Raw genomic sequence first — 23,183 nt, forward strand, 5'->3', positions numbered from 1 at the left:
TCTCCCCTTCTCCCAACTTCTAACCCTCACAGGACGAAATTCGGCCGGAAGCTTGTCTTATGCACCAACATCTATGCATCTGCTAATTCTGCTGCCCTTCTCACTTCCTGAACTTTCTGTTCATCCACGTGAATTCTTACCATTTCTGGAAGTGAGTTTTTAACCTCCTTCAGTAATAATCTCTCTTTGAGCCTCATAGGTCTTATCTATCTTTAAGGCCCACACCCATCTATCAAAATGTTTAATTCTTTTGAACTCAACATAAGTCTGACTTGGTTCCTTCATTGTGTTTCTGAACTGCTGTCTATATGCTTCTGGTACCAATTCATAAGCACTTAAAATAGCCCGTTTAACTTCTTCATAATCTCTTGACCCCTCATCTGACAGGCAGAGTTAGTGAGGTATTTGCCGCACTAACAGTTTAGTCTGAACTAGCATTACCCATAAATCCTTGGACCACCCATCTGCCTAGCCAATTTTTCAAATGAAATTAAGAAGACTTCAACATCTTTCCCATCAAAATGTGGCAGAGTTTTGACATCTTTTAAATCTCCGTCCTGTAAACTTGACTTTGCTGACTAAGTCGCAACTTCTCAAGTTCAAATTCTCTCTCTTTTTGCTCAGCTAAGAACCTTCTCTCTTCTTCTCGCTCCCTTTCTTCTTTATCTCTTTCTTTCTCCCTTTCTTCTCTCTCTTTCTCTCCCTTTTTACTCTCTCTTTGCTCAGTTAAGAACCTTGTCTTTCTTTTTCCTCTCTCTTTCTCTTTGTCTCTCCCTCTCTCTCTCTTTGTTTATCTTCTAGCTCCATTTTCCTCAAATATAATTTAAGATTTTCTAACTCTCCTGCACTCGTCTGTTTCTCTGACACACCTAAGTTTTTAAAGAATTCCCTTACAATTTCAGCTTTACTTATTCTAACCTTTTTGCTAATTTTAAGAGTATGGTCTTTTCATTTCTTTCTAAACTTTCTTGGCAAATTTGGGAATCATCTTCAAACCCCAGAACCTCTTTAGCCATTTTAAGAGCCATTCCTCTCACTTCTAATTTAACCAACCACAAGTAACCGAAATTAAACAAGTGGTCTCACCTACGTTTTATTTAAAGATGTAGAACACTAACCGGCAAGTGTTTAATTCTGCTGGGCTTTTTTGTACCTCAAATCTATTAAAATCTTTCCCAAACTCAGACTGGATCTGTCTAAACCTGTTCAAATTAGACGAGCCCCCTAAAACTGTTACGACACAAGGTAATTTAAACTTGACACAGAGAAGTTGCTCCCCTCAAGTGGTAATCTGTTAAATTGTGAGAGGCAAAGGACCACCCCAGAGGTCACTATTTAAAGTAAAATTAACAATTTTATTATTTAAGTCCAACAGAGAACATTAAAAGCAACAACTGTTTACAACTCTTTTCTCTTCCTTTCTCTTTTGCCTCCCACTTTACAAATCTGTTCTGATAAATTCCCTCTTTAATGTATGGAAAAATCAATTTCAAACCCAGGTATAGTCTTCGGGTGTTGAACTTTCTCTGTAGATTCCTCTAGGTCGATTTGGTGTTCATGCTGCACAAATTTCTTATAGACAAGTACCTTTCAGAGAGCTATTCAGCTAGCAGTTTGTATGTTGGTGCTCGTTGCTGTTCTACCCCTAACTGTTCACAATGTCTGGTTTTATACCCCAAAACAGTGGATCATTCATTGGTGTGATGTCATCCCAGACAATAAAATTCGAAGTCAATTGGATTTTGGTATCTGGGGCATACTTTAAACTGATTGGCCGAATTTAAATTTGTTTTGTACCATGGCAACACAGAACCAGCTATTTGTGTCAACCAAATGTTACATTTTTAAATCTTTCAGTGCACTCTGTCCCTCTCTAAGTTCATGTCAGCTTCCAATCTCTTTTAAAGGTGCAGTACACACTTACACCTTCATAACACATTGTAAACTAAAAATCTTTTGCCTCTGCGTAGTCTGTATCCCTCTATTCCTTGCCTATTTATATAGTAATCAAAATGTCTCTTAAACATTACTACTATATCTGCCTCCAGCACCTCCTCTGCAGCAAATTTACTACCTTCTGTATAAAAACCCTGACTCTCATGTCTCCTTTAGACATGCATCCTTTTAACATAAACCTATGTCCCCCAGTAATTAACATTGAAAAAGATTCCAACTATCCATGTCTCTCCTAATTTTGTAAACTTCTACCAGGTCACCCCTCATTCCTTTGACATTCAAGTGAAAACAAACTAAGTTTGTCCAATTTCTCTTCTTGGCTAATACCCGCCAAACCAGGCAACATCCTGATAAACCATTTCTATACTCTCTCCAAAGCCTCCACATCCTTCTTGTAGTGTGGCGCCCAGAACTGAACCCAATAATCCAAATGTGGTCTAATTAAAATTCTATGCAGCTGCAACATGACTTACTGATTTTTATATTCTGTGCTGTGACCAATGAAGGCAAGCATGCCATATGCCTTCTTTCCCAAAGTGCTTTACACCGCCAGATGGCCAATTATTCTTTTCTCAGTACACATTACCCATTCTGAAGAAGAGTCTTGAAACAATAACACTGTTTCTCTCTCCACAAATCCTGCCAGACCTTTTGAGTTTCTCTGGAGGCAACTGTCCCTGCAGAATGCTGACAAGGGAGAGGTGGGGAACCTGTGTCTGGTGGTTGCTGAATTGAAAAAAAGGGATGTGATAATCTCAAATGTGGCAAGCAATCAAAGCACATCTATGAAAGCAGACACATGCTAAGCGAATCCATTTGTGATAAAAGTACAATACTGTAGTTGCTGGAAATGTGAAAGTCATACAGAAACTTTGACATATTTGAGATTATCATACATTTTTCGTTGTTAAATTTCCTCCTTTCAATGTCTGAATGCTTTTTGGGACCACTTAAGAGAAATTGCATGGAGGAGAACTTCAGACAATAAAACTGTAATTATTCTGTAGGAAGAGAGACATTTTTTTAACCACCGGACATTATTCCCCAATTTATTTTACAGTGAGCCCACACCTCATATCATTGTAGTTTCTCTATTTTCAATTTAGCAAACACCAGACACCTGTTCCCCACTTCTTCCTTGTCAGCATTCTGCAGAGACCATTGCCTCCAGCACACCCTGGTCCACTCCTCCATTACCAACACCTTCCCACATCCCCATGGCATCCTTCCATTTAATCGCAGAAGGTACAACACTTATCCATTTATCTCTTCCCTCCTCACCATCCAAGGCTTCAGGCACACCTTCCAGGTGAAGCAGTAATTTATCTGCACTTCATTAAATCTAGTCTCTTGTATTCACTGATCACACTGTGATCTCCTCTACAATGGGGGGATGAAATGCAGATTGTGACCACTTGCAGAACACCTAAATTCTTCCTGTAAAAATGGCCATGAGCTTTCAGCACATGCCACTTTGACACAACACTGTATTCCCATGCAAACATTTCTGTCTCAGGTCTGTTGCAGTGCTCCAGTGAGACTCAAAGGAAGCTGGAGGAATAACACCAAATCTTTCACTTAGGTGCCTTTCAACCTTAAGGAATTCACATCGAGCTTAACAAGTTCAGAGCAGGAATGCCTCCTTCCACATTCACTATCTACCCCCACAACATCCATGAAATGATTGGTCTTCAGCACAGCCAACACATTTACAACTATTCATACTCTGTCCCCATTATCAGCCTCATAGCTTCTCTTCTTCCCTGGCTTACTATCAACAATCCCTTTGTCTGCTGACTCTTTTTCTTTCTCTCTGGGTTCCATCTCCACTGATCAGCTCACTCCCCCTCCATATCCCTCTTCATCAACGTAAATACCTCCTTTTCCTAGCTGCTTCTAGTTCTGAAGAAGGGTCACTGGACTTGAAATATTAATTGTTTTCTTTCACAAATACCAATAAACCTGATGGGTTTCTCCAGCAATTTCTGGTATTATTTGTTTCAGACCTCCAGCATCCTCAGTTCTTTGTTTAAATTTTAACAAAACGTGTTTTTGAACAGATGTTTTGTGCGTAAGAAGACTAATATGGCTTACTAATGTTTTTTCAGAATAAAATGAATGAATAGTTTGTGATCTCTGTACTTCTGAGTCTTGAAATTAATCAACAGCATACTAGTGGACATGTTCATCTGACATTTCTCTGTTGATAGTCCAATGAAAGTGTCAATTTGTTTATTTTGAACAGGCTAATTTCCCATTAAATGGTACAAAGAAGAATGTCAGATACACATCTTCAGTATTTAAATTTTTCATAAAGGGATATGAAGTCTAATATTTTCATTTGCACACATCAGGACTGAAACATTAAAAAAACTAACTTTGGAAAGGAAGCAACAGTTTACTGAGCACCAGGAGACTGGTTGGATTTTGGTTGACCTGGTGATATGTCACGAGTTGTTAACCGACTTATATACTAAATGTTAATTTAAAATGTTCAGCATTCATATCCAAGATGAGTAGAATACACAATAGTATAAGTGGCACACATAGTCTATTGAAAAGAGTGAATCCGTTAGGGCAAGTGGCTTTTATCTTATTTCATAGTAACATGCTTATGCTTTTCATTGGAAATCCACATGTATTATATTACTGTAATTTTCAGTCATTAAATAAAAATCTAATTTCCTAATTATTAAACCATCATTTGATACAGATGTATAAGGTGGTTATTTAAAATTTAATCCCAATTATAAGCTATCCCAACTGTAGAAATTGATAGGTTGTGATGCCATTCCAAATCTCTGCCATTGGTGTAAACAGAGAACAAAATTAGGTGAGGTAGAGAACAGGTGTCTGACTTGAACGTATTTTATTCCTATAAAATGGTTAAATTAAAATTAAAGCGTTTGCTTTATAACATTTCAGTAACAAATGAGAGCTGAGTTTTCAGCTCATTTTTAGCTTAGCTGCAAAAATGACTATTGTTTATTTGTAATCAAAGTAAATTGTGAAAATTTTTTAAAATGAGAATAGTACTTCCAAAAGATTGTTCATCATAGCAAGTTTAAGTTTTAATTTTTTTACACAATATTTGGTTACAGATTTACAACCATGAAGTACACTTATTCTTATGAAAATGTGATAGATTCTGTCAAAGAGAAGAAAAGTTGACAGGTGTATATAGCCGAAAATGTGTTGCTGGAAAAGCGCAGCAGGTCAGGCAGCATCCAAGGAACAGGAGAATCGACGTTTCGGGCATAAGCCCTTCTTCAGGAATGCCCGAAATGTCGATTCTCCTGTTCTTTGGATGCTGCCTGACCTGCTGCGCTTTTCCAGCAACACATTCCGATCTCCAGCATCTGCAACCCTCACTTTCTTCTCGAAGGTGTGTATAGACATCTATTATATTGAGGTAACCATCTATCATTTTTACCCCCAGTTGGAACAATTTCTGGCAAATGGTAGTCGAATTATCACCTTTCGGAATGGCACAAGAAAGGAAGTCAGTGCAGATGGCCAATGTGTCACAATCACATTCTTCAATGGAGATGTGAAAACATTCATGCCAGATCAGAAAGTGGTATGTACAAATGATGTCTTACAATAGTTATTACAGACTGAAGAAAGCAGCACAGGCTAATTTAAATGTTAAAAGAGACACGGGTTTTGATATATTAAATAGAGAATGTGTTTCAAACTACAATTATTCACTTTGAGCATTTCAAAAATCACATTTCCAAAACACTGAAGACCTGGAATAAAGATCAGATCACATGTTCCTCAATGTACGACTGCTTTATGTTTTTGCAATTTAAAAAAAATGAAACTCACAGCTATCATACCCAGATTGTTATATTGAACCCTTATTTTTAACTTTTTTGTAGGAATCTTAGTGATCCAAAAATCTTGAAATACATACTTTTGAATTAAAGTATTTGGATTTCATTTTGCTTTTAAGTGATAATGTAAAATTTGTGATTGGGAATCACCAACAAGATTTCCATGTTTCCTGATTGTTATTTTGTTGTCTCCAATTTACTTTCCACTGCTGCTCCAGCATTCATCTGGGAGTACAGCCACTTTCTTTCAGGCAGTATAATTTTTGTGAGTTAAAAATGTGGTCACAAATTTAGTCTCAGTCATAGATTTCTTTGTATATCATAAACTGTTGGAAACTCACAACAATAGAAAATGCAAGTTTCTTACAACCTCTGTTTTGAAATTTCAGCAGAGACTTGGGGATGTGGTTAACTTAAGAGTCTTTGTCATGAAGTCTTATCTGATGTGAAGCCTGATTAGATACCAAGAAGCATATCATTGCGTTGGTTTTCAGGGTTCCCAATTGCATGTTCATTACATTTCATGACATGTGCGAGGACCAGGATCTTGCAGAGTTATCCTGTAATATAATTCCTCAATATTGTAGTTTAGTAACTGTTCAAAGTAATTCTCTTTATTTCAAACAAATGTTGCTATCTTTGTGCTATATTTTGACAATTTTTGGATATTTTCATAAGTTCTTTGGCATCTGAGGGAAATAATTTTGGTGAAATGTCTGATCCTGATGTAGAATTTTTGTCTGTGCGCTTCTGTGGAATTCAGTAATTAATGTAAAATTATAGGAAGTGTATGAATACATTCCACGCATGGTTGGGAAACAGCATTTATGCCAAGAATGTAACTTCATTTCTACAGAAGAGAACCAGTGTCGGAAAGATTGCTCGACTTGGATTTCCAGAAATCTTTTCACAATGTTCTGCAAGGGAGATTGAACCTAAATTGAATAGTGGAACTAAATTATGGAAGTATTTGGAAATGGAATAATGACTTTGAAGTTTTATTTTATTGATCAACTTGACAAAGGCATTATATAAGATTAATTTTACAAATATGTGTAAGCTGAAATGAGGTAGTGGTTGTGAGCTGCTTTATTTCATCCTGTTTAAAAAACTGCAGTTTTCCACTTTGCACACCTCCTTCAATGGTAAACAACAGAAACGTTAGCAAAATAATATTTTATCACTTTGTGCTTCCCCTCCCATTTGCCTGGATGTGTGCAGCTCCAACAACACTCAAGAAGTTTGACACCATCTAAGACATAACACCCACTTAATTGGCACCACGTTCACGGATTTTCATTCCTTACACTCAGTAGCAGCAGTGTGTAGCATCTCCAAAATGCTCTGCACAAATTCACCAAGATTCCTTAGATAGCATTCCTGAAGAAGGGCTTATGCCCAAAACGTTGATTCTCCTGCTCCTCGGATGCTGCCTGGAGCTGCCTGGAGCACCACATTTTTCAACTTCAGCATCTTCCAAACATACCACCATTTCTATTTTGAAGTATAAGAGCACCAAATGCAAGTTTCCCTCCAAGCCACTCACCAGCCTGACTTGAAAATATTATTTCATTCCTTCCATGAGACTGGGCCAAAACCCTGTAACTCCCTCCTTAATGGCATTGTGGCTCTACCTATACCAAATGGACTGCAGCAGTTCAAAAGCGTAGCTCACCACATTCAGAATGGCAACTGAGGATTGGCAACAAATGCTGGCCCAGCTAGCCACACCTACATATCATTAATGAGTTTTTATAAAAGTGTAGCGGTCTTTACCCTGGATCTCAGGAACTCCAACATTCAGAGGATATATCTGGCCATATCTCAGCAGTTAGTCAGAAGCTGCCTGCCTCTACCTCTGTTGAAGCCTTCTGGGAAGTTGCCTGACTATGCTACAGATATTGAAAGTCCAGATGGAGAGCAGATATCCATTAATTAAGGCAAGGTAAAACATATTGAATCCTTTAGTTTGCAGAAGATCATGTTTTGTTCACTACTGAGATAGTCAATGTAATTGAGTGGATAGATCAATGATTGTTCAACAAGGTAGTTTGGAAGTACCTTTCTTCACATCTCCAATGATGAGGCATGCCAAAATGCCACTAATTTCTACCACTTTCTTTTCTGAATTTGCCAACTGCACAAACTGTGGAGGATCACCTCTGGTATTTTGTTCTCCACAATATTCTGTGCTGCCTTCTGCAATGGGGGAAGAACAAGCTTCTAATGACTCTTATTCACCCAATTAATAAATGGTGAGGTTTATTACTTTATTAATGTTTAAATTATCCCAAAGAACCATTAATTTAGTTCAATAATTAGTTAAGAATATAATTAATTAAGACAAATTAATAAAATCATGCTACTCATGCTTAAACTGGATGCGTGCAAATTACCTCTTGGGGAGATGATGTGTTGCAGTTAAAGAATTTGAGTGCTCCTGGATCCAGAGAAACACATCTGCACTAAGTGTTCGGTGCCTCAAAGATCTTAGTATTAGACTTTTGAGCTGCAGACATTGTGGTACATAAGGGTGGGGGAATGTTACCTGGATGCTTTGTATCAGGAGGCAGTCACATCCTTAGAATAGGGTTTTCTGATTTAGTGAGTGTTCAAAAACGGGGTTTATGATTTCTAATGAGGTAGGTAAAGGGTACCAGAGGGCAGAAGTTTAGCAATCTAAGCTTTTGCAATTGCCCAACATGTTTCAGGTTCTTTCAACTTGTTAAGATGAAAGTGTGCGACAGAGTGGATGACCAAACTGACTTAGTCATTATGATATAGGAAGCCATTCAAGTTGGGCATTCGGGGCACCAGGGAAAAGGAATGCCATGCTTATGTTGGAGGCAGCATAAGTGGGGAGGAAGATGGAATTAACACTATTCCTGCAGCATAGAGCAAGAGTTCAGATGGCTATGTTGTCTGCTGAAAAGGAGCCTACAGTGGGAGGGGGAGAATGCAATCATTATGGCCTATGTAGGTACCAATGTCCGAAGCAGGACAAGGAAAGAGGCTCTGCGTAGTCAATATGAAGAGCTAGTTTCCAAATTAAGAAGCAGAACTTAAAAGGTATAATAATGCTTGCATTATCGCTGAAACCATGTGTAAATTGGCATAGAGCAAAGAAAATCACAGAAATAAAAGCATGTCTCGATAATTGATATGTGAGAAATGGGTCCCATTCATAGGGACTGGCACCCATATTGCGGAATGTGAAGACTGTCCATTGGGGCAGTCTGCACCTGAGCCACACTAGGGTCATAGTAAGCTGTATAATAAGGAAGTTGTGAGGGTTTTAAACTAAATAGTCAAGGCAAGGGATCAAATTTGGGAAGATTTAGTAAATCCATGAGAAGAGACAAAGCATGAAAAAAAATACTTAGATAGGCAACTATAAACTGACTGTGATTGGAAGGGGTAGAGAGTACAAATCTAAGAGCAAATCAACAGGTAAGCTAGAGGCTTCAAAATTATAAAAAAGTAAGACTAAAGGCCCTCTACCTGAATGTACATAGCATTCGAAACAAAATAGATGAATTGATAGCTCTTGGAGAGATAAATAAATATGCTCCGAAAGCAATCACAGAGACATGATGGCTTAATGATGTAGATTGGGATCCAAATATTAAAGAATACCTGACATTTAGGAAGGAAAGGAAGATAGAAAAGCTGAAGACATGGCTGTGTTAATTAATTATGGTATTAGTGGAACAGAGACAGATGTTTCAAGTTGAGGAAACCAGAAAGTAACACTGTTTAGGTAGAGATGAGAAATGAATGAAGACAAGAAGTCATTGTGTGAATGAAGTACAGGCCCCCTATCAGAAGTCTTTCAATGAGAATGCAAGTTATGGGAGTAGACTCAAAATATACCTTTTATTTACAGTGCAAAAAAAACACAAGGTCATAAAAGCACAAAGCAAAATAACAGAACAAAGAACCGAAAACATCAGAAAATCAAATCCAGAAAATCAAATAAGAAAATCACAAAAATCAGAACAACAATGAAAATAATGTATTATACCACAGGCTTTACAATGACAGGCATGTGACTCAATCATATTTAAACTTCTAAGTTTTTGAAACTTTTATACTATTTTCTGAGTAAATTTTACCAGAACTGACAATAAATTAGAAACTTCTCATTACAGGTAAAAGAATATTGACTTTTGATCAGTTCCAACACCGTTATGTAGTTTAACACATTCCAGTTAAAATTGCTGTATCTTAACAAAGGGCATAGATAGAGAGAGATTGGTGTTTAATCATTTGTTGTCTGGTTAGAATTCTTTTATGAACTAATTTAGTTCTATAATTGTGGATAAAACAATATGAGATCCAGAATTGTTTTATTTGTGGTTTATAGAGTTGAATCAAATGTCAAATATGGTCATCTGATCTCGAAAGTTGCCATTGTTTTATCTATGGCTTACAGAATATTCTTCAAATGTATGTACTAGCTATGACTGTTCTACTGTTCAAATATTTTTATCTTGAAAATGTTAATTTTACTATCTGTTGGTTTAAGTTGACAGAAGAAAAAATGTTGTCGTCAGCAATATTTGCGAGCAGCCATCTTTTGCTATTCAGTGATGGACAAGCTGTCAGCCATCTTATGCTACTTAGTGAAAGCTGGCTCTATCAGTAACCATATAGTAGGATTGAGTATAAAGGAAGCAATGGTGGGTGCTTGTCAGAAGATTATGATGATAATAATGGGGGTTTTAATTTATATGTGTTTTTATTCACTCAAGGAACATGGGCATTGCAGGTAGACAAGTCAGATTTCAAACAGGAATCTGGCTTCACGGATCATATTTTTATTAGTTGTGGTTGAAACAAAGTAGTCTCTCACTGAAATATCTGAAAGCTCTCACTGAAAGCAACTATGCTGCAGATTTTGCTTTAATAATAAAACAGGAATTATTAACAAAAGAAATGAAGATGAAATAGAATAAACCAAATCATCTACTTATAACACCAATTCAAATATTTTAAACATGCAATAAAACTGAAAGAAACAAAACAGCTTTTGTGAATTACGCACAACAAGCCCTCATATGGTCCCCCAAACACCACTGATACAATACTCACTCCAGATCCACCATGTCTAACACCTCAGTAGATTTAAGTGACCTGTGACTTCAGTTTTTATACTGGAACTTCTTCCTGGTATTTTTGCACATCTGCTTAAATGCACTCAGATTTAAAAGATCTTTTCAAGGTTTTATCTTGACATCACTGGGATAAACTCCTGGTATGGCACAAGCACTAACTCCTCACTCTGAGGCAAGCCAATACAGTATATATTCTTCCCTTCTCAGGAGCATAGATCTATACAGCTATCCTACTACAAAAACTTCATAGGACTGCTCCACTCAAAGTAAGACTTTAAGCTAAAATTTGCCTTTCTAAGACATGGATGTTTCCCTCAAGCTTAAAGCAAAATCCAGAAATCTTGAACAAACCTAAGGCCCTGATATTTACATTGTAGGGTTGCAAAACAATCTCAAACAAACAAAAATCCATTTGTGATGCACAAAACATATTCAATGCTGAAGTACTGTTTTAAAAGAAATCACCATGGCTATAGAAATAGTTACAAGTTGAATATTCAGTTCATAAGCCCAAATGAACAACAAATGATTTTAAATATGTAGTGTAAATCTCACAGTTTACATCACATGACTTTTCAGATTTCCGAATGCACAGAATAGATACCTCTCAACAAGAGGGCAGGATTTCAAGGGGGAGGATCCACCATCTTATGGTAAACTAAAATAGTTAAAGATGATAAAAACTTTAAAGATAACATATGGTAAAATGGTAGACAGGTTAAAATGTTGATAAAAGATTAGACGAAAGAATACAAGAACAGCAGTTGTATCTGAGTCTGGCTGTACTGAAGGATTGATCACTACACAACTGTTATGAAAACAAAGTCCTATCTTTATATTGAGGTTACCCCCCCATAATGTTGTGTGGCACGAGATTGGACTTCAGTGGTGAATGAACTAAAAAAGACTACCACACAACCTAGCTTCTTAGAACTGGGCATCAATGAGCTGCTGTGGGCCATCAGCAGCCGCAGAATTATACTCTCGCATCTATAATCTCATAGTCTGACATATCCTGCACTCTACCATTACCAACAAACTAGCAGATCAACCCTGGTTCAATGACGAGTGTAGGTAAGCATACCAGGGGAAGCAAAAATGAAATGCAAACCTGGTGATGCTATATCACAGGACTACTTGAGTGCCAAACAGAATATACAGCAAAAGATAGAGCCAAGAGATTTCACAACCATTAGATCAGCTCTAAGCTCTGTAAGCTCTATATATGGTAGTAAGTGATGGGCAATTAATTCACTAGAGGAGGATACTCCACATATTCCGAATATTCTCATTCTCAATGATGGGGGAGCCCAACACATCAGTGCAAAAATAAGTCTGAAATATTTGCAAATATCTTGCCAAAGATGCCAGTGAATGATACACCTCTGCCTTCTTCAAGGTTCTCAGCATCATAGGTGCCAGTCTTCAGTCAGTTTGATTCACTCCATATGTCATGAAATGGCTGGAGGCACTGGATACTGCAAAAACTATGGACCCTGGCAAATTATTAGCAATAATACTAAAGATCTACGCTCTAGAACAAGCCATGCCTCTATCCAGTTGTTCCAGTACAATTACAACACTGGTATCTACTCAGTAGTGCAGAAAATTGTGCAAATATGTCCTGTACTCAAAAATCAGGACACATCCAACCTGTTCACTAACTACCCCACAAATCTAAATTAAATCATGAAGTGATGGAAGAGTCATTAACAGTGCTATCAAACAGTTGTTGCTTAGCAATTAACTGCTCACTGAAGCTGTTTGGTTTCCACCAAGCATGCACAAAGGAACTGAACTTCAGAGAGTGGTGAGAATAACTGCCTAGGTTCTGCTGCATTTGGACATAGACTGGAACATTTGAGCTGCCCAAGTACAGGCAATGACCATCTCAAGTAAGGAAACCTAACTATTGCCCTTTGACATTCAACGAAAAAACCATGACATTCTCCACTATCAACATCCTGGGAACCACCATTGACCAAAACTGAACTGGAGCAGCCATAAAAATACTGTAATTATAAGAGCAGGTCATAGGCTAAAACTATTACAGCATGTAGTTCACCTCCTGATTCTCCAAAGTCTGTCCACCATCTACAAGACACAAATCAGGAATGTGATTAAATACTCCCAGTTGTTTGGATGAGTGTAACTCCAACAACTTTCAAGAAACTTCATACTACTTAGGATAAAGGAGCCCACTTGATTTGTACTATATTCATAAACATTCCATCCTTCCATCACTAACACACATTAGCAGCAGTGTGTACCGTGAATATGATGGTATTCACCACGACTGCTCAGGCAGAATCTTCCAAACCCATGACCACTACCATCTAGAAGGACAAGTGCAGCAGATATATTAGATCACCACCAACTGCCAGTACTTCTCCATTACAGTCACCATCCTGATGTGGAAACATATCACTATTTCTTTACCATCACTGGATCAAAATCCTGGATGATGCCCATTCATCAGCACTGCTCTTTTGTTCTCTCCTCCTCACTGTGAGGACATTAGAGATTTTGTGATAGTGCTGTCAGATCATTAGTTCAGACTCCAGAATTTGACTTCTGGGGGTAGTGCTTGTTCTTCCATGACATAATAGCTTCTCACCAATGCTGCAGCACCACATCGGTCAACTAAGTTGCAGTTATTCTTCAGTGTGGCTTATCTTTAAGAAGTAGCCTGCCTTTTAGAATAGCAGATTAGGTGTGTCCTGATGTTTCTGAAAAGCTACTGGTCTTACCCCAGTTGAATGAAGAGGAAACTAGCTGTTTTAAGGAGTAGCCAGCGCTAAACCTACTTGCCAGATGCTACAATCACGTAATGAGGTAGATCCAACAAATTTTCAAGCTGTTCATACTCAATTAGAATTGGCTTTTGCAGGCTGCAGACCATGAACCCTGTGTCTGAAAGTCAGAATAACCAAATTTCTCGTCCACAGTTTCAAGTTCACATATATGGAAAAACAGGAAGCAAGATACAGGCACCCCTGAACCAAGGTTTGCACTTGAGTAAATGTATGCACGAGTGGAGGGGAAAGCATCAAGAAAGAAAATGTTTTTAAAATGACAGTTTAAAATAATTAACATGTTTTGAACTTTTGTAGATTTATTACTATGCCGATGCAAAGACGACTCATACTACATACCCAAATGGAATGGAGATGTTACAGTTTCCTAATAACCAGATAGGTAGGTGCCTTAATGAAGCTATAGTCAATTATGTCAAATTTATGCTGTATTGGAGAGACAAAGAATGATTTAATATCACTGAAAACAGATTCAGTTGGAAAATTAAAAATCTTGCTGTTTTGAAGATTTGGGGTTGATCATTGCTTTCCTTAGGGCTCATGCCTTACATTTTAGGTTTGCACTCCATTTTTTTTGTGTGCCCTTTCTCTGCCCTTTCTCTCTTTAGTTCAAGAAAGATTGCCAATGGGTTGAAGGTGAATTCTGAGCTTTTCCTAAAACTGTAACTATTTTTATTGCCCTTTGCTGATACTCCATTTAGTTGTCTGCATATCTTTAAGATCATCTGCATATTGACATCAGTTCCTGAACCAGCATGCTTCTTCCACATATCTAAGTATGTACCTGGAGCCATGAATAATTATCTTAATAAGCTGACTACAAAGGGATTGAGTTGAATGTTTGGTTCAAACTTACTGCTATTACAAATATTTCAGGTTTAATCTGAATATGTATTGGAAGTTTCGATGTGTATGTCAAAACACTATTCAACTGTGTAATATCACACATCAAGGGAAACATTTATAAAAAATGCACAGTGATTTGAAGCATCTTGAAACATAGTAACTGCTGTATGTTGATCATCAGCAGCAGCAATCATTCAATAACCCATGTCCAGGCAAGTTCTGGTCATTCCTTCTATTAAAATCAAGAGAAATCCTCCCCAGTGTGGAGCATTTCATTGGTCTGGGGAACTATCTCTCATCTAAAGCTGATATCTATGTGAGATCCAACACTGCATCCAATCTGTGGGCACTGACTTTGGAAACCTAAGGATGAGAGTCTTCAACAGCCATGCCATCCATGTTACTAATATCCTTGTTTATCTTTGAGTTCTGATTCTTCTGTATGGCACCAAAACTTGGACTATGTTTAGATGCCACCTCAAAAACCTTGAGAAGTACCATCAATATTTTTTAAAATAAATTATCCACATCAGCTGGGAGGATAAACATACTAACATCAGCTTCCTTAAAGCAGCTAACAGCAGCAGCATTGCAGCCATTATTATTCAAAACCAACTCCACTGGGCCGGCCACGTGCTTAAGATATCTGAGTTCTGAACACAAAAGCAAATCTTACTCATCCACTGACGGAAGGCAGTTGAATGAGAGGAGTACAAAAGAAAGCATTTCAAAGGTTCCCTGAAGGCTTCCCTCAAGAAATGCAACATAGACGCCATTGCTTGGAAGATCCTCATTCAGTGGAAATTGTCTTGGAGTAACCTCCTGTACAATGGGACACAATTCTTTGTGAGTACCTGTCAGCAAGAGGAAGTGTGGGAAAGGAACTGCAGAAAGAAATGCCAGCGATCTCAAGGTGAAGAACCAACTCTGCCTTCTGGAAACACTGCCAAGTGTGGCTCTCCAGCTCCAATTTAACATCTAAACCCAAAGGCAAGTTCACTGACAACATCAAATATCCTCCTTACCATACTGAAATTACAACCTGATTATGTGCTATCTCTCAAAGTGAAGTTTGAATCAACATCTACTATCTGCTAAGATATCTACCACTTAAACCAAGTTATTATTCTGACACCAACCTATCTGCATCTTATGTCCACGTTCATGCACTTCCAACAGGTGAAAACAAGGCCCCTCCCTTGCTGTGGGGGCTGTAATTGATGCTAAATATCATAAAATGGAAAATTGGCAGGTGAAGTTGCACATATTGGTCTTTACAATGCTGTTATTTCTTGAACTTTCTTTTAAAATTGTTTTCAAAAAACAATTTTCTTATAATTTTGGTTGAATGTTGCTATTTTTTGTTTTACAGAAAAGCATTACCCTGATGGTAAGAAGGAAATAATATTTCCGGACCAGACAGTTAAACATCTTTTTCCTGATGGTCGGGAAGAGAGTATATTCCCTGATGGAACAATAGTGAATCTTCAAAAGTAAGTGTATTTCTCCCTTATTTTACTCTCAGGTTTGTGTATTTCTCCCATTTCACGATGGAAATTAATGTTTTTCTCTCTTATTCACTTAGGGTTGTTTTATTCACATACCTATTTCATGTACTTTCAATTCTTGTTTGAGATACATTTTGCTCCTGTCTTCCGACCCAACTGGTCCAAATTACTCGATAGCTTTTCCTTGCCAACTCATTGTTCATTAGTTCTTATGTATATTCTTGTCCTGAAAATACTGATTGCTTCTTATGAAGTTATCATATTGTTTTAATACAATATTGATGATTAAATCATTTTCAAAATATTAATGGCAGACAAATGCATCTTAGAACACTGGAATGGTTACTTGTCCAGTTATCCACTTGGAAGTAAACAAATTCCACAACTTACATCCTTTCCTGTCAGATCCTGTAACCTGTCATTTCTACTTTTCCAGAACTCCATTGGTTTTCTGTGATCCAGGAAACTAACTACATTAAACATCCTTGCTTTGCTTTAATTTCTCCATGCCATGCAATATAATACCTAAGCTCTCTAAAACAAAAATAGAAATTGCTGGAGAAACTCAGCAGGCCTGGCAGCATCTGCAGAGAGAAAGCAGAGTCAATGTTTTCAATGACCCATTTTCAGAACACCTCAGCTCTCTATTCTAGCCATACATCTTCACATTGGTTCTCCATTATTCTGATTACTGTCAGATTATTCTTTATTCACCACTCCCTCCATTGTTATTAATGGAAATTGTCTTGGAGTAACCTCCTGTACAATGGGACACAATTCTTTGTGAGTATAGACTTATCAAGATTCTGGTTATTGTTTTTAAAATATTGGCTAAAACATTCAGCTGTAACAATACCAGATGGTGCCCCATAAAACAGCTATGGCAATATTAAATATTCAATGCACATAGAACCTCTTTATCTTTCCCAAAAAGTTATTGCTTTGGTGTAAAATATAAAAATCACAATGTGTTCAGTTTCTGAATGTTTGATTCTTTCTAAGCAATGGAGATAAAACTATTGAATTCAACAATGGACAGAGGGAGATCCACACATCACAGTATAAACGCAGGGAGTACCCTGATGGAACCATAAAGACTGTATATTCTAATGGGCGACAGGAAACAAAGTACTCCACAGGACGTGTCCGAATAAAAGACAAAGAAGGAAATATCATTCTTGATAAAAAGTGACTGACAAGACTTCTGTTTTGTATTATTGTGAATTGCTGTATTCGGTTTTGGTATAGGTGTTGGGATGGGATCAAACTGAGTTGCAATATTTATGTAGCAGCAAAACAATTTCATAATTCAATCCTGATTTCAAATGATTTTACATGATTTGCTTTAAGTACAAAATATTGAATGTTCTTTGCTCAGGATATGAGCCATTGTTGCTTGTGCATAATAACAAATTTGTTAACTTGGAAGATTAATTCATCTTTATGTGCACAGGCAGTAGAATTTTGTTTGAGAAAAATTGAAATGAAAAATATGTGTGTCATCTCTGAGCCGCTTTACTCCTGATTAGGGTTGCTACCTCTTGGATTGTCCTAGAGTCTCCTGGAGAAACCTGAAGTAAAATCATAGGGACATTAAAATTATATTTATAATTCTGTTTGTAATTTTACAGCATTTGAGAAGAGCAACAAGACTGTTTATTTTCTAGATGGGCAAGTTGGAGGTACAAAGTTATATGATAAAATCTATTGGAATACATCTAAAAAGACTTGCCAATCTATCTTGATGTTATTATTTTATTCTATGATTATTACCATTAATTTATAACTCTTTCTCCTCTTCACTATATGTAATAAGATTTATTAGTCTTTTTGAAATGTTCACCACATGCAGTACATCAAGTGTGATAACAAAAGCAATTTAGAAACATTGAGATCACGTGACTTCACAGAGTATTGAAAACTAATAGGCAAAATAATCAATCCCAAAAAAATGTTATTTGTCATGATATCTTTGCCCTAATTAGAATTACTTAAATTATACAGATTGTACAGTGCAGAAACAAGTCATTCAGCTCAGTGAGTGTTCAATTCCATTCGCAACTCCGCAGAATTTAATCAGTCTATGCTTGTCTACAGAAACATCAGAACAATACACAGACTTGGACCAATCGCAGACAAGTAATTTTTGGGTTACACAAATGCCAGAAAATGAACATTGTCAACAAGACAGTACCTAATTACCTACTTTGATATTCAGTTATACTACCATCACTGAATATCCCACCATCAATATCCTAGGGATCTGCACATTAATCAGAAGTTTATCTGGACTACTCAAAGAAAACAAATAAATACAGCAGGCCAGAGTCAGGGAATTTTGCATTGAATAACTCATCTTGAGATTCTTCAGGGTCTGTTCACTAATTGAAAGGGACCTGATTATGTGCTATCTCTCAGAAGTATGAAGTTTTTACAAATTGCCTGGTTGAGTGCAGTTCCAACTACACTTGAGTCTCAGATCCATCCATATCAAAACAGCTTACTTAATCAGTATCTCAACCACCATGCAAAATTTTAACTTTCTTTAATATTCCTGCAGTATGTACCATTTCCATCATGAATTGCAGCAAAATTCCAAGGGTCCTTCAATAACATCTGCCACTTAAAAAGTCATTGAGAACAGGCCAAAGGGAGCCCTATTAGCTGCATGTTCCCCTTCAAGTCACCCTATCCTTTCTTCATCATTATTCAAAATCTTGGAACACCCTCCCACTGTGGAAGTACCTTCCCTATGGAATACAGCCGCCCAAAAAGATGGCTAATCACCATCTGCTCAATGGCAAGTTGATAGATATACAAAGATAGATAGAGGTAGTGTTGAGGAAGTGGGTAAGCTGCAGAAGGACTTGGACAGGGTAGGAGAGTGGGCAAAGAACTGGCAGATGGAATATAACTTGAGAAAGTGTGAGTGTATGCACTTTGGTAGGAAGAATTGAGGAGTAGACTATTTTCTAAATTAAGAAAAGCTTCAGAAACCTAAAAAAAAGTCATGAGGGGCAAATTCTTTTACACAGAGAGTGTTTCGTTATGAAATGAACTTCCAGAGTGTATGGTTACACATTTAAAAGACATTTGGATAAGTACATGAATAAAAGGTATGTGGAGGGATATGGGCCAAGTGCAGGTAGGTGGGACTAGTTTAGTTTGCGATTATGGTAACATTATGGACTGATTTGATCGGAGGGTCTGTTTCCATGCTGTATTACTATGATTGATTAGTTGAACTTGTAAAACATTGAAACAGCAAAAAGCCACTTAAGCCTGTTCTACCATTCAAGAAGATAATGACTGATTTGTGACAACTCCATTTACCAACCTTTGTCCCACATCCTTTCATAACTTTGGTTAGTTAAAAAAAACTACCAATAAAAATTAACTTATATTAATATGTACAAGTGAATCCCAACTTCCTCCTAAAAAGTCTGGCTTGATTCTTTAGATATTGCCTTGCTTAATATTTCCTATAATCACACATTAATTAATTGAGGGAATAAACTTTATGTTTTCTTCCCAGTGTTTCTATCTCTCCAAGTCATACATTGAGCCAACGTGGTCAGTTTTCTTTGTGTTTACATTAATGCTTGGCTGAGCAAGTTGCAAGAAGATGCATGAATGCATTCCAGAGATAACTTTCTCTGTTGATTTATTCCTTTCTTCCAATGGGAAGGTTACCTTCTCCTCCTTTATCCACATTGGTGAGATTAAGAACTCAGTTTAGGATCAGAGGAGATCTCCATGCATCTCTGCATTTCAAGGTGTGGCACACGCATTGTTATTTCTTAGAAGCCCAGTCTCTAAATAAAACATAGCAATACAACTGCTGACCATTGGACAGCCCAAAGGTTCTCATTTGCCCACCTCTGAAACAAGATAGTTAGATGTAATTTGCATTCTGCTATTTGCAGAAAAAGAATTAAACAACCATTACCTGTATACAGTAGTGGATTTGGCAAGTGATTCCATTTGCTTCATTACCTGTTATTTTTATTTCTTAGTGTCTGTCACTGCTTGGTGTTGGATAACTTTGCTGGCCATAATGACAGCTTAGAGGTTTCCTACTGAATATATACAAAATGTCTTCGCATGTTAATGATCAGGAAACATTAATGAGCAACCTGAGTAGTTGTTTCAAAATGTTAACACTGCTTTTACTTTCCAGAAGTGTTTGGATGAAATCAGTCTGCATGTGGTAACAACAGACATAAGTGGGGATTATTTTGATTTCTGGTCTGTTATATATCTCTCTTGATTTTAAATTCTCCCCACTTCAATGGAAATGAAAATTCAAAAGATGTATAATATGTAGTTAATTTTAATTGTTTGTTTTGCACTCTTGCTAAATCACAATCCAAATGCACAAATGATTCATTTCTCCCCTCAGTCATTTAACTTGTAAATAAAATGTTGGCTACAAATCAAAACAATTTTTAAAATATTTTAACTGAATTTAAATTATTTTATAAAAGATCCTGATTAAAATACAGTTCTTTTTCTCTTACAGACTTAAAGTAAATCCTTATCTTTATATATCATGTACCATATTATTTAGTGACATGGCATTGAAAAAAAGGTTATAGTGAAAAGTTACAGTAATGTTTGATTTATGTCATGAATTTTTCTATTTGCAACATTTTGCTATATAACTTAAACTTTATAATATGTTAATATTCAATAAATATTAGACATTTTTCAGTAACTAGTATGACAGTGTATGTTTTACTTCTTTGTAATGTGATGGAGATTTTGTTGTTCCACTAGTTGCTCTAATGTTTAATTTCTAGCAATTGTAGCCAGTTATGACCATATTTCCTTTTGCATCTTAACAACATTGTTAGACAATATTGTACATTATTACTATATAACACAATATAGTGGTAGTCTTATAGTTATATAGTGATAATGTGGATTGTCCTAGACATTCTGTTTTCTGTTTTACATGTTGGCTGCTGAGCTGTATATGAACAATTTGATTGTCACATGATTGACATGGCAGTGAGTCATGAAAGGTCAGGCAAAATTGAAGATTCAGCTAGTTTGTACAATGATGGCTCATTTCACCCTGTTAACCACATGAACACTTACTTGGTAATTGTTAGTGCTGGCTAGTTTTAAGCACTATAATTGAACAATGAGAATAATGTAGCTGAAAATATTCATGCTTTCAAAACAGAAAATGATGATAATACCAATGTTGCAAATCAGCTTCAATTTCTTTTAGGTATAGAAAAACATTTTACAAATTATATCGTAAAGGCAAATGGACAATAAACTGGCAGGTAAATTATAAATAAATTAGAGTGTAGCATATGTTATATAATCTGACTATATATGCCTGAGATCCACAAAGTTATAGTACTTGCATATGCAGATCTACTCCCTTGTTACAAATGTTGATAGGACCATGGCTGAAGTCATTAGAGGAGAGGGATGGCTTGTGAAGCAAGCTCAACCTCTTCTCTCACAGCTACTGGAGTTGCTACCCTGCTCAGGCAGGCCATCTGATTCCAAATCTGTGTCCATCATGATTATTGGGCCAATTTAGCACCTGCTAATGAAGACCTACATCCCCAAGGAATCTTGAAGCATATAGTTTAATAAATATCAAAACATTTCTTGTTGATGTCCTCATTTTTTTTTAAGCTGATGTCTCAAAATAATTCAAACTTGTTGAAGTCAAATAAAAGTAAAGGCCATAACGTTGTGTTTGCATTTATGTTGAGCAAATTATTATTGTTATATATATATTAAATTGATGTTAAAGTGTCCAGTCCAGATTAGTTTCACCTTTTAATAGTTTAATACTACATATTTAGAGCACATTATATTCCTATCCAACAGCTGAATGCATTGTATGGATTGGTGTGCTAAATTATTTTAATTGTTTACTAACCATATGTAGCAAGTTCCCATTAATTTCAGTACAGCAATCCACACTTGGCCAGGCTATCTACCATCTTGCAAAGAATACTAATTTAGCATGGTGTAATTCGATCACTGTTTGACCTTCATTTGCAGCTATTGTCTGGACTAATATTATACAGGTATGGGTTTAATTAATTTAATAACATATCACATACAAATAATTGTCATATTTCCTTAACCATTTTACAGGGTTTTGAAATAGCAATAAAATCTGATTTAAAAGTTTCTAAAGTAACAATATGAAATACAGATGATTAACACATTTCTCTCAGTTGTTAAAATAGCCATAATGCTGTTTAAAACAAGTAAGTTAATGCCACCTTTAAAAGAGCAAAATATAGAATTTTGAATGAGTATACTAACAGTTTAAACACTGTTTTTCCTATGCATAGTGTGAGTGCAAAAGTTTTCAGATTTAGTTTAATAATTTATTTCAGTTTAATTATTGTACACATATCCTTGTGCTTTCAAGAACTTGTATTGGTTTGGTTAGTAATTGCACCACCCCTTATGAGAATAGTTCTAAGACACTGTGTGGAATGAGCTTCATTAGGAGCATGAGAGAGAGAGAGAGAGATCAGGTACAGCACATAAAGAGGAGAGTGGACAGTGTGAGAAGGGCAGCAGCAGCAGCAGATAAGGAAAAAAGGTAGTTGATTGGTGAGTTTATTTAGTCTCTTTTGATTGGCTAAGTAGTATAAGTCAGGAGACATTATTGTAGCTAGAGTTAAGAAATTCACCTTTAAAATATTTAACATCCAAATTAATTAAATAGAATTGAGATGGCTAGGTAGGCGATGTGTTACAGTTGTAGTATGTGGGAGCCAGTGGATGCTGATGTCAGACCACATCTGTGGCAAGTCTTGGCTGATGAAGGAAATTCCACTCAAAATGGATGTACTGGAGTCCAACCTGCCAACACTGCAACACATTAAGGAGGGAAGGTGAGAAGGAGGTACCTGGACACTGTTTCAGGAGACTGTTACATTAATTGCAGCAATTTGGACCATGGTTGCAGAGAGGAGGGTGTGATTGTAAATGTAAGCAGGTAGGGGGAGCCAGATGATGTAAAAACATGTGTGAGGACATGTTGTGATGAGGACATAAGGAATCCTCAAGAAGATGTAGTTAAGTTGAGTGGGTGGGCAAAAACCTGGC

The 23,183-nt window shown here is 36.7% G+C and overlaps 1 protein-coding gene across 1 annotated transcript in view; it reads left to right on the forward strand.

Annotated features, from left to right (window-relative positions):
- Positions 1–17,703, forward strand: part of LOC122552959 (uncharacterized) — a 207,083-nt gene extending 189,380 nt beyond the window's left edge. The window contains exons 17-20 of the mRNA XM_043696273.2: positions 5,396–5,536; positions 14,026–14,110; positions 15,947–16,067; positions 17,085–17,703. Of these exons, the coding sequence (XP_043552208.2) occupies positions 5,396–5,536; positions 14,026–14,110; positions 15,947–16,067; positions 17,085–17,274 (537 nt within the window). The 3' untranslated portion in view covers positions 17,275–17,703. The remainder of the gene's footprint in view (positions 1–5,395; positions 5,537–14,025; positions 14,111–15,946; positions 16,068–17,084) is intronic.
- Positions 17,704–23,183: the final 5,480 nt, after the last annotated feature.

Source organism: Chiloscyllium plagiosum, unplaced genomic scaffold (genome assembly GCF_037043375.1).
Source record: "Chiloscyllium plagiosum isolate Xiang-an unplaced genomic scaffold, Cpla_swu_hap1 HiC_scaffold_10, whole genome shotgun sequence".
Lineage (NCBI taxonomy): Eukaryota > Metazoa > Chordata > Chondrichthyes > Orectolobiformes > Hemiscylliidae > Chiloscyllium > Chiloscyllium plagiosum.